The sequence below is a fragment of the Drosophila elegans genome, unplaced genomic scaffold, assembly GCF_018152505.1.
Source record: "Drosophila elegans isolate 14027-0461.03 unplaced genomic scaffold, ASM1815250v1 contig_208, whole genome shotgun sequence".
In the NCBI taxonomy this organism is placed as follows: domain Eukaryota; kingdom Metazoa; phylum Arthropoda; class Insecta; order Diptera; family Drosophilidae; genus Drosophila; species Drosophila elegans.
The window spans coordinates 7,578,971-7,592,138 of record NW_024545578.1 but is presented as its reverse complement, the minus strand read 5'-3'; the positions used below and the strand labels follow the sequence as shown (position 1 = coordinate 7,592,138).

The 13,168-nt window shown below is 40.9% G+C and overlaps 1 protein-coding gene across 1 annotated transcript in view; it reads right to left on the bottom strand.

The window, feature by feature from the left end:
* Nucleotides 1–2,426: 2,426 nt before the first annotated feature.
* Nucleotides 2,427–13,168, bottom strand: part of LOC108146816 (BAI1-associated protein 3) — a 50,979-nt gene continuing 40,237 nt past the window's right edge. Inside the window, 6 exon segments of the mRNA XM_017273007.2 lie at nt 2,427–5,319; nt 5,394–5,640; nt 5,840–7,229; nt 9,439–9,912; nt 10,254–10,766; nt 11,870–12,176. Coding sequence (XP_017128496.2) covers nt 5,228–5,319; nt 5,394–5,640; nt 5,840–7,229; nt 9,439–9,912; nt 10,254–10,766; nt 11,870–12,176 — 3,023 coding nt within the window. The 3' untranslated portion in view covers nt 2,427–5,227.

Here is a 13,168-nt window from a genome sequence, read left to right as displayed (position 1 = left end):
AGTTGCGACAACGTTCCAGCACCTGTGAGTGGTCTAAACTGGTCTAAAACGCGGCTTGAACCGGTTCTGCTCTTGGCCAAGACTGCCTCTCAACGCCTTTCGGGCTCTTTCCCAACTTTTCTCTCTGGCCTGCTGGCCGTGCCGGTCTCCACCATCTGCACTTTGCACTTTTGGCGACTACATTTTGTTGTCAAACTGCAAAAACTGCATTTAATAACTGTTAACCGAAACTTCTGCAACACGTGCACGTCTAGTTACACACAGGAAAAAATAATGTGATCAAAATGCCTGGCGCTATCTATAACATTAATGAAATTTTGAATTATATTTTTTTTATTTTTTTGGAAGATGTAAATACTGTGATTAACGTGGAACATCAGGTAAAATTTTAAGCTGTATTTATGTATTAACGAGTTTTTATAATATTACACAGGCAATAATCATTTGAATTTGGAGATATTTGTGCAATTAAAGTTACCGCTGTAGCGATTGACCTTTTTTCAGTGCAGTTTGAGGTCGAGTGGGGGTGGGAGTGGGGGGGGAGGATGTTGACGTTACTGGGGTTGGAGGTGAGGTGCATCTGAGGTTTACTACATTAGGCTTCATTGGCTGACAGGCACCACTTTTGGCCAGCTGCCGCACGTGACTGTGCAATGCTTTTGACTGTTGGCTGGAGCGTTAGGGGTCAGGCGGTGAGGTATAAGTTGGGGCTTAATTTGCATCATGTCATTAGCATGAGTGGCATCGATAATGGGGCCAGATCCCAGACTCTCTGGGTCACTTTTCCCAAAAACCCCTTCCATTCAACGTTTAAGGTTGCACTTTATACTGTTGATGATATTCAAAATGGTCACTCATGTAAATAAATATTGCATTTCACATTTTTCCTTCCAGTTCGCGTTACACGCTCAAACATAAACAGTAGTTTTTGGTTTTCCGCGCGCAATAGAATATGTATACCAAAATTTTCTCAAATTATTCAACAACTTTTGTACAACTTCTGTGGACTTTAGTTTGCATTAGTTTATTCGGTTGAATAAGAATGTTGGTAAATTAATTTGGCATCCACATTTTTGGAGGGGTTGTGGCGTAACTTTAACCATAACTGGGAAATCATCAAAGGAAATTTCTCATAGTCATAAATATTTACATGTTTCAGTACAAATTCTCATGTACTTAAGCCAGAAAAATATCTTATTTAATTTGGTGATTAATTAAGTGCATTTTATAGTTGCGGATGGGGCTTTTAACATATGTTTCACATTTATATTATATTTATTTTCTTTAGCTTGGGGGAGCCAAAATCCTTAACGTATTTTCCTTTTTCTTCAGCTAAACGGATGTCAACCTATTCTAAGTTTGATAAGTTTGATACTGACACGAACAGGATTCTATGCACACTTGCTTTTCTATTTCAGGTTCTCTTTTGTCAGCATTTCCTGTAAGTGTGAGCATTTTTTTGGGAAATTTGTTTCAGTTGCTCGTAGTACGTTACTTTTTGTTTACTTTACGCATCAGGCGCAGCTCGAGAACGTCTGATGTTTGTTCTTTGGCACTGCAAGTCGTAAAAAGTTTTTTGTGTGCGCTCTGTGTCCTCGGCTGGTGTCATAAAACTTGCATAAAACTGCACAGATTTTCCAAACAGAGAGTGTCGTGGAAAAGTTTAGGATATGCCTTAAATACAATGGCACATTTACAAACGTGTGCATGTCTCAAAGGATCGCTTTAACGTGACCCTTGCCACTTGCTTTAAATAGCAAGACGTTTGTACGTCATGTGCTGGAAAAAAGGCTAAAAAAGGAGGGGACAACGGAGCTATTGCATGTGTCAGGATTTAATTTAGATAAAAGCTTTTCCACACTTTCACTCCAGACCTTTGACGTGCACCAGATAGTGCCTCAAATCAATTCCGTAAACATTTTCCCGGCCGCATTTTCCCCGACAGCGGAACGACAATTTATTTTCATACAACGGACGATTGCCTGTTGCGGGGATTGATTTTAGCTTATCAGTTAAAAAAAGGTCAATTTTGCAAAATTAGATATTACCTGAATACTGAATCCGTTCTAGAAACCATTACATAAAAAAGATTTTTTTATAAAAAACAAAAGTATTTAATAAAGAAGCTCTTGTCGATTAAAATTAACGCAAAGTTCTAATTAAAATATATATGAAATTAACATAACAATTTAAAAATACTTGATTACTTCTTTAAAATTTTAAATGTGTTTTGAATAGTCCCACTAAAACTACCTTGGATGTTAAGGGTTTTGAATAAACATTTTTATTTATCGTATGCTAAAAAGGAGAACAGAAATCAATTCCAGTGTATGCCAATCTTTATTTTAGCCACCTGTAGTCGAACCCTTTTGAATTTCCAACAGATTGCACACCGAGTAAAAGACAGTTGCCAGTTAATTATTCATTGACATTTATTGATTGAATTTGATAATGGTTTTTCTGCAGCATTTTGTTGAATTTACATTGAATATGTGTTAAGGGTTTTCTTCGTTTCGATTTTATTCGTACTTTTTCTATCGCTTTCGCATGGATTTGTTTTGATTTGATATTAGCTGTTGCACAGACACACAATTATGTACTTAGGGTTAGTAGAGAGTTTGCAGTGTTTGCTATTTAGATATCTATTCAGATATCTTTTCAGATATATTTATTTATTTACGGAGGGGAGTTTAGGAACCTGAATTCTGGCCCGTTGGTATTTGCATTACACACATACGATTTAAAAAAACTATATATTTACTTTGGTTTTTCGTTAGTAGTTTCTTTCAAAAATTCATATCAAGTTTCGGCGGTGGAGTGTTTTGTTATAGTTCTGTCTTGGCATACAAAAAACATAATAGTTATAAATACTTAGTATCTGTGGGGCAGGCATGAAAAGAGGAAATGAATTTGTGTAACGTATATTATCGAAAATAGTTGCCGTTTTGTTTCTGCTGGCCGCCTGCAAATGTGGCAATTAAAAATATTTGTATTTGCATTTGCATTCTGTATAGTATATATGTAGGAGGGCTCTTTGTTGGTTTCCTTTGTATTCTGTAACTAGCACAACAATTGCACATTCAAATATGTATATATATATATATATATGTATAGGTATAGTATAGGTTTTTATGCATGTTTTGGCCTTGATTTTCAATAGTTTCAGTTGCTTGTGGGTTTTGTTGCGGTTGGGAAATGCGTTTGGTCTCTTTGTTTGGCCAATACTCGCATTCTTTATCAGTTTCGATATCGAAATAAAATTTCACTTCTGTTTATATTTATCCTACTCGGCTCGCTTCACTTATTTTTTAGCTAGTGCCAGTAACATGAATAATTTAATTTGATTTTATTTATTCTGGTTTGCCCACGTGTTTGTTTGAAAATTTGTCTATTCGATTTTAGGAAATTATCATAGGTACACATATCAACACAGTAGTTTTGGTTGGTTAGTACAGCAAACTCTTGCCTACATTTATGTTTATCCATTTAACTATTTTTTTCTTTACTGGATTTGCTGCACAAAAGTCTGGAAGATTGCAGTTTGAAGTGAGGAGTTTAAAATAACGAGTGTCCTTGGAAGATATTGAAGTAGAACATTTTAAATTTTGATCATTCAGCGTTGACTCTACTTCGATGTTTGTCCATTGGAGATCATAACTTCTGTCGATGTCTTGGCGATGGCAGACTAAACAAAGTCGAACTGAAAAACCAAACTTAACTAAACAAAATTCACTAAATTCAGATTTGAAAGGCTGTGCAAATATTCCGTACCAAACGATTCTCTTACAAACTAAATACTTGATTACCGATTAGTTATTTATCCATTTATCTATATATTTATATTTGTTTTGCATAATACTCCATTCATTTGTAATTAACAATCATGAAATTTCTTGCGTTTAGTGTAAATATTAAAAATAGTTTTAATTTGACTTGGATTTTCATTTCTTTGTTGTGCATTTGTTTTAGTAGTTAGTATCTTTATTTTTGTTCTCTAAAATTGTCCTCAGCCACGCCCAATGCCTCCTTTGCGAAAGGTATAAAAAGTTCTTGCTTTTAGTTTACAGTTTACAGTTAAGAGTTACACAGTTTCAACAATTCTTTAGTTATTCATAATATATAGTACACAGCTAACCGCGTGTTTGGGTTCAAGTTCCTTCATTATAGAGACCATTGTATATAGTACAAAATTTACAGTAGAAGCGAGACCTTCTGGGTGGAAAAACCAATTGGGGGAAAGTGTTGGTAAAAGTTGTTGGGGATAAGACGAGGAAAAACCCTAAGTTGTGTATAAGCAAAAGAGCTGAAGGCTGCTTCTCGGGGGACAAGCGCGTGTCTAATAAATTTATACAAAATCTGTGCTCAGAAAATAGTTTACAAATATACTTTAGACTTAGTTACACTGTCCTTTGGGCGTGATATAAAATGTACAAATCATGTACACGTATCTCATGTATTTGTATTTATATTGTAAATAGCTTTCTCCTGCATGTCTGGGTGTGATTATGTCTTGTGTGTAGTTGTTTGGGGGGTTTCAAAGAAGCTCAGAGTTACGCAGATTTTGATTGTTTCTTGGCGTTGTTGGTAGAAAAGGTGCTGCACTGTCCTTTGTATATTTAGGTATACATGTTGCTGATATATTCGTATATTTTAAATTGACCCAAAAAATGTGTTGTAATTCGCAAATCCTTAGTTACATATCTTAATCGTGTATTTTTGTTTGTGGTAAAAGTCTTCAAAACGCATCTGGGTGCTGGAGTAGGTAGCTCGAGTTTTGTCGTGTGTTCGCTTATTAGATTTCGCTGGCTAATTAATTTTGTTTGATTGCCCAATTGTGACAATTTCAGCAATAGGCTAGGCTTCTAATAAGTTCCTAATTTGTGTGTTTTTTTTTTTTAATTTATCCGTAATTTTGTTCAAGCAACGTTTAGTGTAGAGCAGTGGGAAACTGAAATCCCATTTTTACTGCTCAACACTTTTGCACCATTTGAATTTCGATTCTTCACTAACATTTACAAACTGAAGAGAAAAGGAGGAGTCTTTGTCAAACAACTAGATTAAGTACAATACATACAATGCTGGATTGGGTACAATTTAGCTTTGGTTAAGTTATCATCGTGGCCATCGATGCAATTACATTGCTCGATCCGCCCTTTCATCGCTTCAAAACGTTTTACAAACGGTTCGCTCGGTAGTCCTGTTTTTTCTGTTTTATCCTTTTCTAGAATCAATTGATAAACCGTGCCTTTTGCTTTCGCACAAAGTCCTGGGCCTGTTTATCGTTGATGCGCACTTCGAGGATTTGCAAAATGGGATTGCCTTGGGAGAAGGGGGAGAACATTTTACATGGCATCGAGAAGGAGATTGGGCCTGTCAGGAAATGTTCAACTCACATTTATCCTTCTGCTCCATGAGTGGCAGTTCGATTTGCTTCAGCCCATGGAAGTTGTCCACACTTGTACTGTAGGCCTCCACCCCGGGAATGTTGCCCAGTGCCAAGTAGGCCTCGCCGCCGAAATCGTTGGCCGTCAGGACGTCATGATCCATCACCGTGAAGCAGATCATGGCACCCTCCGTTAAGCACTGCTCCAGGGTCACGGAGAACTCAAAGCATTCGTCGAACACGGGGTTCAAAGTGCGCTAAAGTGATGAAATTATAAAATTTATAAAGATGCTTCAAACTTTTGCCTAAAAAATAGCAAACTTTCATTTAACCTTTGATTTAAATTTATTTTTAAATATTAAATATTTTCCTCAATTACTTGACTTATATATATTATTTTTGGGAGCATTACCCTTATCCCACAACCTTTAGAAATGAACAAAATCGTTGCCTTACCTTGTGCACATTGGTCTGCTGCTCCATGCAGTGGAGGAAGATCCTTCGCGGCAGCAACTCGATGACCACGAAGGGATCGCTGAAACCGTTCGGATCGAGGGGCACCACGTCCCGGGCGTGCAGGACCTCCACGCAAAGCGAATCGTGATTGAAGTAGGCCCGAACGGCCAGCGATCCGTAGGGCGAGGGCATGACGGCCATCAGTTGCTCCCGCAGTCGCTGCATGTAGAACATGTCGATGAGCCGATCGGTGTCCGTCTTGTGGAACTGCAGCCGCTGCTCGATGCGCCAGAAGTCCTCGGTGTGCAGGCACTCCAGGAGCAGGCCCTGGCCCTCAGCATGGAAGAAGTCGATGAGGAGCTGCAGTGCCTCATACAGACGCTTGTGGAAGTGCGTCGGCTTGTCCGTCTCATCGCCGGTCTCCATTTGGCGCGACATCTCGCCCAGCACAGTCTTCCAAATGAATCGCAGCGAGCGGTTGAAGTTCTTGGTGAGCAGGGCGCTATTTAGGGCGGCCAGGTGGCAATCCAGGTACTCCAACAGCGGGACAATGGCCTGATTCGCTGGCAGGGAGTCGGGTGACCAGGCCAGATGGAACATGGCCTTCTGCAGCGACATCTGCATGAGGGGAGCCAGCTTAGAGAGGATCCGCTCGCAGCGGTTCTCCATGTGGGTGAGACTGGACTCGAGCAGGTTGTCGGCCGACTCCTCCAGCGGCTGCTCATCCGATCGGAACTCGGCCAGGGTGCGACGCACATACTCCACATTGTTGACCGTGACGCACATGTCGTCGGAGCACCGGAACGGACCCTGCTGCTCGTAGTAGCCACTGTCCGCCAAAGCGGTGTGGATCAGATCGCAGTAGTGCATGGCCGCCGAGCAGACCACGTCGATGAGCTGCGACTCCAACATGATGGCCGTGTCCTCGTCCGGCCAGTTCATCACCTTCCAGAACTCCTTGATGTTCAGCAGCGTGCTGGCCGTGTCCACCGAGGAGCTGCTGTAGCGCACGATGCGCTCGCCCTCGCAGATGGCGTCCATGCGGATGGCCGCCCTGATCCGCTGCAGCGCCTTTGCCTTGCTAACCATCATCCAGCGCTCCAGCGTCGGTATGAACCACTCGTGACTGTTGCTCAGCGCCAGCGGCTTCTCCGGCGGCTGCGGCTGGGCGGACAGGTGCCGCTTCAGCTGGCAGAACTCCTGCAGCGCCAGGAACAGCTCGAACGGCTTGGTGTCCACCGGCTCCGCATCGCCCTCGAGCACCGCGTACTGCGAGAGGTTCATCCGCACCCCGGGCACCTGGCCAGCGGCCATCCGGCTATACACCTCCTCACCCACCATCGCATCGTACTGTTTGTAGATGATGCTGAAGTACTGGATGCCGTTCGTGCTGCGGAGAAAGAAAGAGCGTTTACGTGGCTGGGCATCGATTTGGGGGATTACTCCGTGCCAGGGGTTCGAAACGGGCTTTAGAAAAGAATGGTCTTAATTGCTTGAGTGGCACCTATTCTGTCTTTCAGTCTTTTTTGTATTCTAGGTCAGCTCGTTAACTGGTTTAGCCAATAGCAAAACCAAAAAAAAATAAATTAATTGAAAACTAACATCAGCACAAGAATGTACTATTTTTTAAAGTTTACCTGAATAAATTATTTTTGTTAAGCTACAATTTATGTTTTTAATATATTTTAAATGCCTGTTCTTGTATTACATTAAGAAAGTGTATTAAGATATCCGAAATTTTAGCATGGTTTCAGATTCGTTTCATAATCTATTCGAAATCTATTTTCTTAAAAACTTGTGACTAATTTTAACTGGTTTAGTCATTAAACAGCTTGCCTAAAAACTATATAAATTAATGCTTAAATTTGGTAAGTTCCTTATCTAAGTTTAACTTTATAAAACCTTTTTGCTGACCATTTAATATTATGAAATACTATTGCTGACCACTATTTAAAAAACGGAAGTATCAGACATTACCCCTTATTTTTAATTTAATTTACAAGATTTATCAAACATCTTTTATTGCTGAACTCTCGGCAAGGTATAACCCCTTCAACCGCCTATTTGCCTGCGGTGCGTAAATAATGGCCTCTTGAGTTTAAAGCGAGAAAATGGCGCAATTAGCCTTGAAGTAAATTTTGCTAATGCTGCCCGACTCGGCACTCAACATTCAACTCTCAACACTTTGGCTGACAGCCTCTGGACATTTGTTAAATGCCTCGTCAGGATGTCCGGGTTGCAAGTCCGGCCAAAAGCAAAACGGGCAACGTGAGAGCATTTTTATGACAGCGCAATTAATTTGGAGCTTATGTGTGTAAGCCACTTGATGTCCTCATTAAGGACCTTTTATGGCCGCGCTAACTGACAAATATGTGACTTATTAGTCCGGCGGGAGGTCCAAGGATGCGGCCCTATGCACCTATACCTACAAACGAGACTTTGTTGAAGCCCTTCAGGTTGCTTTAACGCCGTAACTTGATCAGTGCTAGGTAGATTTATCATTTCATTTCATTTGTAAGAGACTGTCAAATGTTTTAAGCCACTGCTAACAAATCAAACTCAAATGGCTTTAAATCAAATTAAGTTAAAAGTGAAACAAAAATCTTATCAAAGGTTCTAGTTTGTGTGGCAAAGGTATTTTTATAAATAAATAGTTGTTGTTCTACGTAAAGCAAATTCACTTAATATTAATAAATAACTATATAATTAAGCTATTGTAACTGTAACATATTTAAATACTAAAAAACATGAATAAGCCCATTTAATTCAAATTAAAATTGAACAAAAAGGTTTCGAGCGATAATGCCAATATTGATTACCTTATTTTTAATATTTCCGTTTTTATGGGCATGCATTATATTTGAGTCTTGTGTTTATTTTAAACTGAACAGAAATAGGATACGCTAGGGTACGACTCTTGATATATACCTACTATAATATTTTTCTGACAAAATCAATCCTTATACTTCAGATCCACTCAAGGCTACATAGTGTAAGTTATTGATACATTTAAGTAAACCTAAGAAGTATTTTCCAAGTAAGTCAGCTGAAAGCATAATATACTTGCTGAACAGAATTGTTTGCCTCCTTCCAATTTATTTAATAGTAAAGTTGAAAAATATTTTCGTAGAACACACCCCCTGGGTGGGGAAATAGTTATAGGTTCATTCCCAAGGCTGCTGGCAATCTGTCATGACAACATTTTGTGGCCCTCATTAATGCTCGTTAGCTTTATGACTTTGACTCGGCCATTTGACAAATGCTCAAACTGATTAGAGAACTCAACTGGCAACTGTAAAGTGCTTCGCCTCGGGCGACGATGGCGGATTAGTTGAAATGTTGGAATCGAAATGACGCCATTTGCGTGGGGTTGGCCATTGGCAATTCAATTGGGTCAACGTCAACACGGCGAGTGCAGTGTTCGCATGGTAACCCGGAACGGAACGGGATACTTTCTACTTTTGTTTAGCTGCTCGGCACATTTTATTTGTTCGGAGGGACTTGGACCCATTTAATGGGCGACACGTGTGCCACGTACTCAAAAAACCAGGGCCAAGGTTCCCGGAAAGGTAACTAAAAGTGATCCGAAATCTACTCACTTGTCGAAAAGGGCATGATAGTATGTCTGTCCCAGCTGAATGTCGGCCGTTAATGTTGTTACGAAATTCGATAATGGATTGGGCAGACCCTGCGATTCCCGCATCACCGTTTGGCCCCACATCACGGATCCTTTGCGCAGGGCGTTGACCACCTCGCCCCTCACTCCCTTGTTAAAAGGACACACGGCCCTGAAGGCTCTCATCGAACCCAGGAGTCCCAGGCAGCGCAGCAGGAATTCCAGGCGAATTAGGGAGGGCGGATTCAAAGCGGGGAAGATGTCCCTGTGCCGACGAATCTGGTTGAGGGAGCGCTCCACGAAACCGTTCATGGCATCCGCCAGCCACTGCTCGAGATCCCGACTGAGGGCCTCTTGGTTGGGCTGGTTCCACTGCTTCTCCACGTCGCTGAGCAGGCGATGCAGGAATTTAGGGTCCAGCGGGGTAGAGCGATTCAGCTTGGCAGCAGCCACATATCTGGAAAAGGAAAAGGTAAGATTGGGGCTTAGATTTCTGGAAATTTCGACGAAAGGAATGTGTTCCTAGAAAACTATAAACCAAAACGAAAAAATGGTAAGAATTTAATTTACCTTTAATTTAAGTTAATTTAACTTAGTTTACTGTATAACAAAAATATTTTATTACAGAGTCTTACTAAAATAAAGATTGTTTTTTTTGCCTTTCCTTTGTTTTGGTTTTTAAAGAAATATAAAACAAATTTTAATAATTTTTTAAAATTCAATGTGGAAACGCTTTCTTCTCAGTCACTTAAGATTTAAATAGTATTTGATTTCAGTGTGATAGAATCGAGAACTCACCTGGCCATGACGCAGTGTAAGTCCGAGAGATCCGACTGCACGGCCAACTGATGCAGGATGGTGAGGGCAGGTCCTGGGAGGTCACCGCACCAGGTCCACGAGGGCTCGTGCGTGGTGACCTCGTGCTGCATGAACACCCTTTGCAGCTGCTCCACCTTGTGGATCTGCTGCTCGTGGTTCTCCTCGGCGACGGTGCTGCGATCCTCGCGGGTCGAGAGCCACATCTTGAGCCGGATCCGACCCTGGACGGTGCTCCGGTGACTGCGTGCCTCCAGCTTGAACCAGGAATCCAGTCCGGTGGATGGGATCTCCGACAGCGGGATGTTCACAGAGCCCAGGAAATCGTCCTGGGAGCCCTGGCGAGCCGACTGACACACCTGCTTGAAGAAGCGCCCCAGTCCGCGAACTCCACGGACCTCGTTCAGTCGCGAGACGGCGTCCAGGACGCAGCTTTCATCATCGTGGTCCCAAATGTCCAGGTGGAAGATGTCCGTATTGATGTCATCTATGTCGCTGCAGGAAATAATTCAAGGGTTTAACTCTTAGTACGAGCAAGTGATTGTGAGATTTACGGTTTTCATTAAATTTTTAAAGATTTACAAATGTTTAGCATGTGTTTATGGTTTTCTCCAAGAACACTGCCCTGAGTTTGGCTGCTCCATTTAATTTATGACGTGATTTATTTCTGCATTTAAATTGAAATGACTTTTCCTAAGCCTTGTTGTTGATTTCACAGGAAGTACACCACGCTGAATTTTCTGAATTCTCCTTGGCTTATAAAAAATAATATTTGATTCGTTATTTCTATGAATTGGGTTTTCAGAGTTATTGATCCGAGAAACAACTATTTTTTATTGGCTTAAAACAATTTTATATTTATGAGCACATAGAAATAATAAACAATAGACCATTGAAAAGGAAATTTTAAAATTAATTTGCAAATGTAAATATTTTGTTGGACCAGCAGGGTATTTTAAATTCGTTTGATTTCACATTTTTTTCCTTATTCCGTTTTTATTGTAATTGCAACATAAATTTCATTGCATTTCTTATCGAACATTTCTTTGTGCATTTGTGTTTCAATTTTATGGCTAATGTAAATGAATTTCTTTCTTTTATGCCTTACAACTCATAAATAACGTACGATATTGAATCGCATCGTTGAGCATGTGACAGGGATCAGAACCCACAGATGCCAATGATTTGTTTGAATTTTTGCTGCTGCCAGGTTTTCTCATTTATCACAAGGAAATAATGACTCCTGCCTCTTTGCTTCTTTTAACATGAAATTGATCAGTTAAAAATAGCAGTAATTGATGATAATGGTTTACAAATACATCTCTAAATGTGATGGGCATTTTGATGACTTGTACGACAATTCACCAAAAAACTTGAATCAAAATTGACTTGAAATAACTTTAAGCAAAAATTATTGTTTTATCTTTGCTTTGAGTTTACCAGTTCAACGAACATTAGTTTGCATTTATTCAATAAGTACAGATATTTTATTCAGACATTAATAGGTAAATTGTTGTGTACAATCACGACCTTTTAGGTTATTCGACTAATTTTTAAAAGTTGAACTTATCCTTGTATCTATAAATTTAGAAACTTACAATTTAAACTTCTCGTTCCACTTGGGAGTTAGTGTGTGGGGCTTGATGCTGGTCGCCTTGATGAGCTTGGCCGGAACGGGTCCGCCCAGTGAGTCGCGCTGCTCCCGCCGTCCCGCCTCCCGCCGCTTGAAGCTCAGCCGGAAGCTGTGCTTGCGGTGCGGTGGCGAGTCCGTGGCGCTATTGTCGAATCCGCCGCTCATGTCCGCCGAGAGGGCTCGCGGCGTCGGCGGCAGCGGCAGCGGCGACACGGGCGGACCGCCGTTTTCGTCCGGCTGGATGCCCAGCATGCAGTACGGATCCGAGAAACCTGTGCAGGACATAAATAAATGGGTACAAAAAGTAAGTCTCAAACAAAATTGGACACAGAATGGGTTCATCGAAAAATATATATATGTTGCTCCCATTAAGAAGTTGATAAATGTAAAAAAAAAAGAACTAATTTTAAAGTTATAAACTTAACTGTTGGGTATTAATTAACACAATGATAGTTTAATAATTAAGTCATAAAAGAGGCATGATGTAAATTATAATATGTTTTAATCCCAGTAAAGGACAAGATAGAGATATGGAAAAGGGGACGGCAGATAAGGTAAAATAAGGAATGGAGACGCATTAATGAAGAGCTCGCCCGATGACATTAAATGCCAATTAATGGCACTGCCCGCGGGGATAACGTGGCGTCAGCTGGTCCCAGTCACACATTGCGTATGATTAACATTTCATTTGCATAAAGTGCCGCTCAATTATTGAGTGCCTGTGATTTACGCGCACAGCAGCCACAGCCACAGACACAGATGCCCGTTGCCAAGATTAAGATTTTTGCATAAAGATCCCCATAATTGAAACAATTACGCTGCCTTGGAGACAATTTCTGTTATTGGAATTATTTCGGGGCGATTGATTTAATTGGGTTCAAAATGGCAGGCCCATATCCGATTGCCCCATTGTGCTGATGCTGATTATGTACTAAAACCGATTCCTTCCGATTTTGATTTACTTTCAGTGGGTTTTTCGCCGGTAAATCGATTGCGTCACAAAAATGATTCATTTGAAATTCGGACCCGTGCATCGGGGCACTCATTGTAATGGCCAATTTGTTTGTTGCCTTTCATGCTTGACCAGTCAGCAAGGAATCACAGGCTGCTAATGAAAATCGAACCGAAATCGAACGGAACTGAACCTGATTCTCCGCTTTCGCAGCTTATTTGCCAATCGAGAATGGCCCAAACAAAAGCAGCCAGCTCTCATCGGCCACGTTTCATTGGCAACGAGTTGTATGCCATCTGCCCAGGGCCTCAT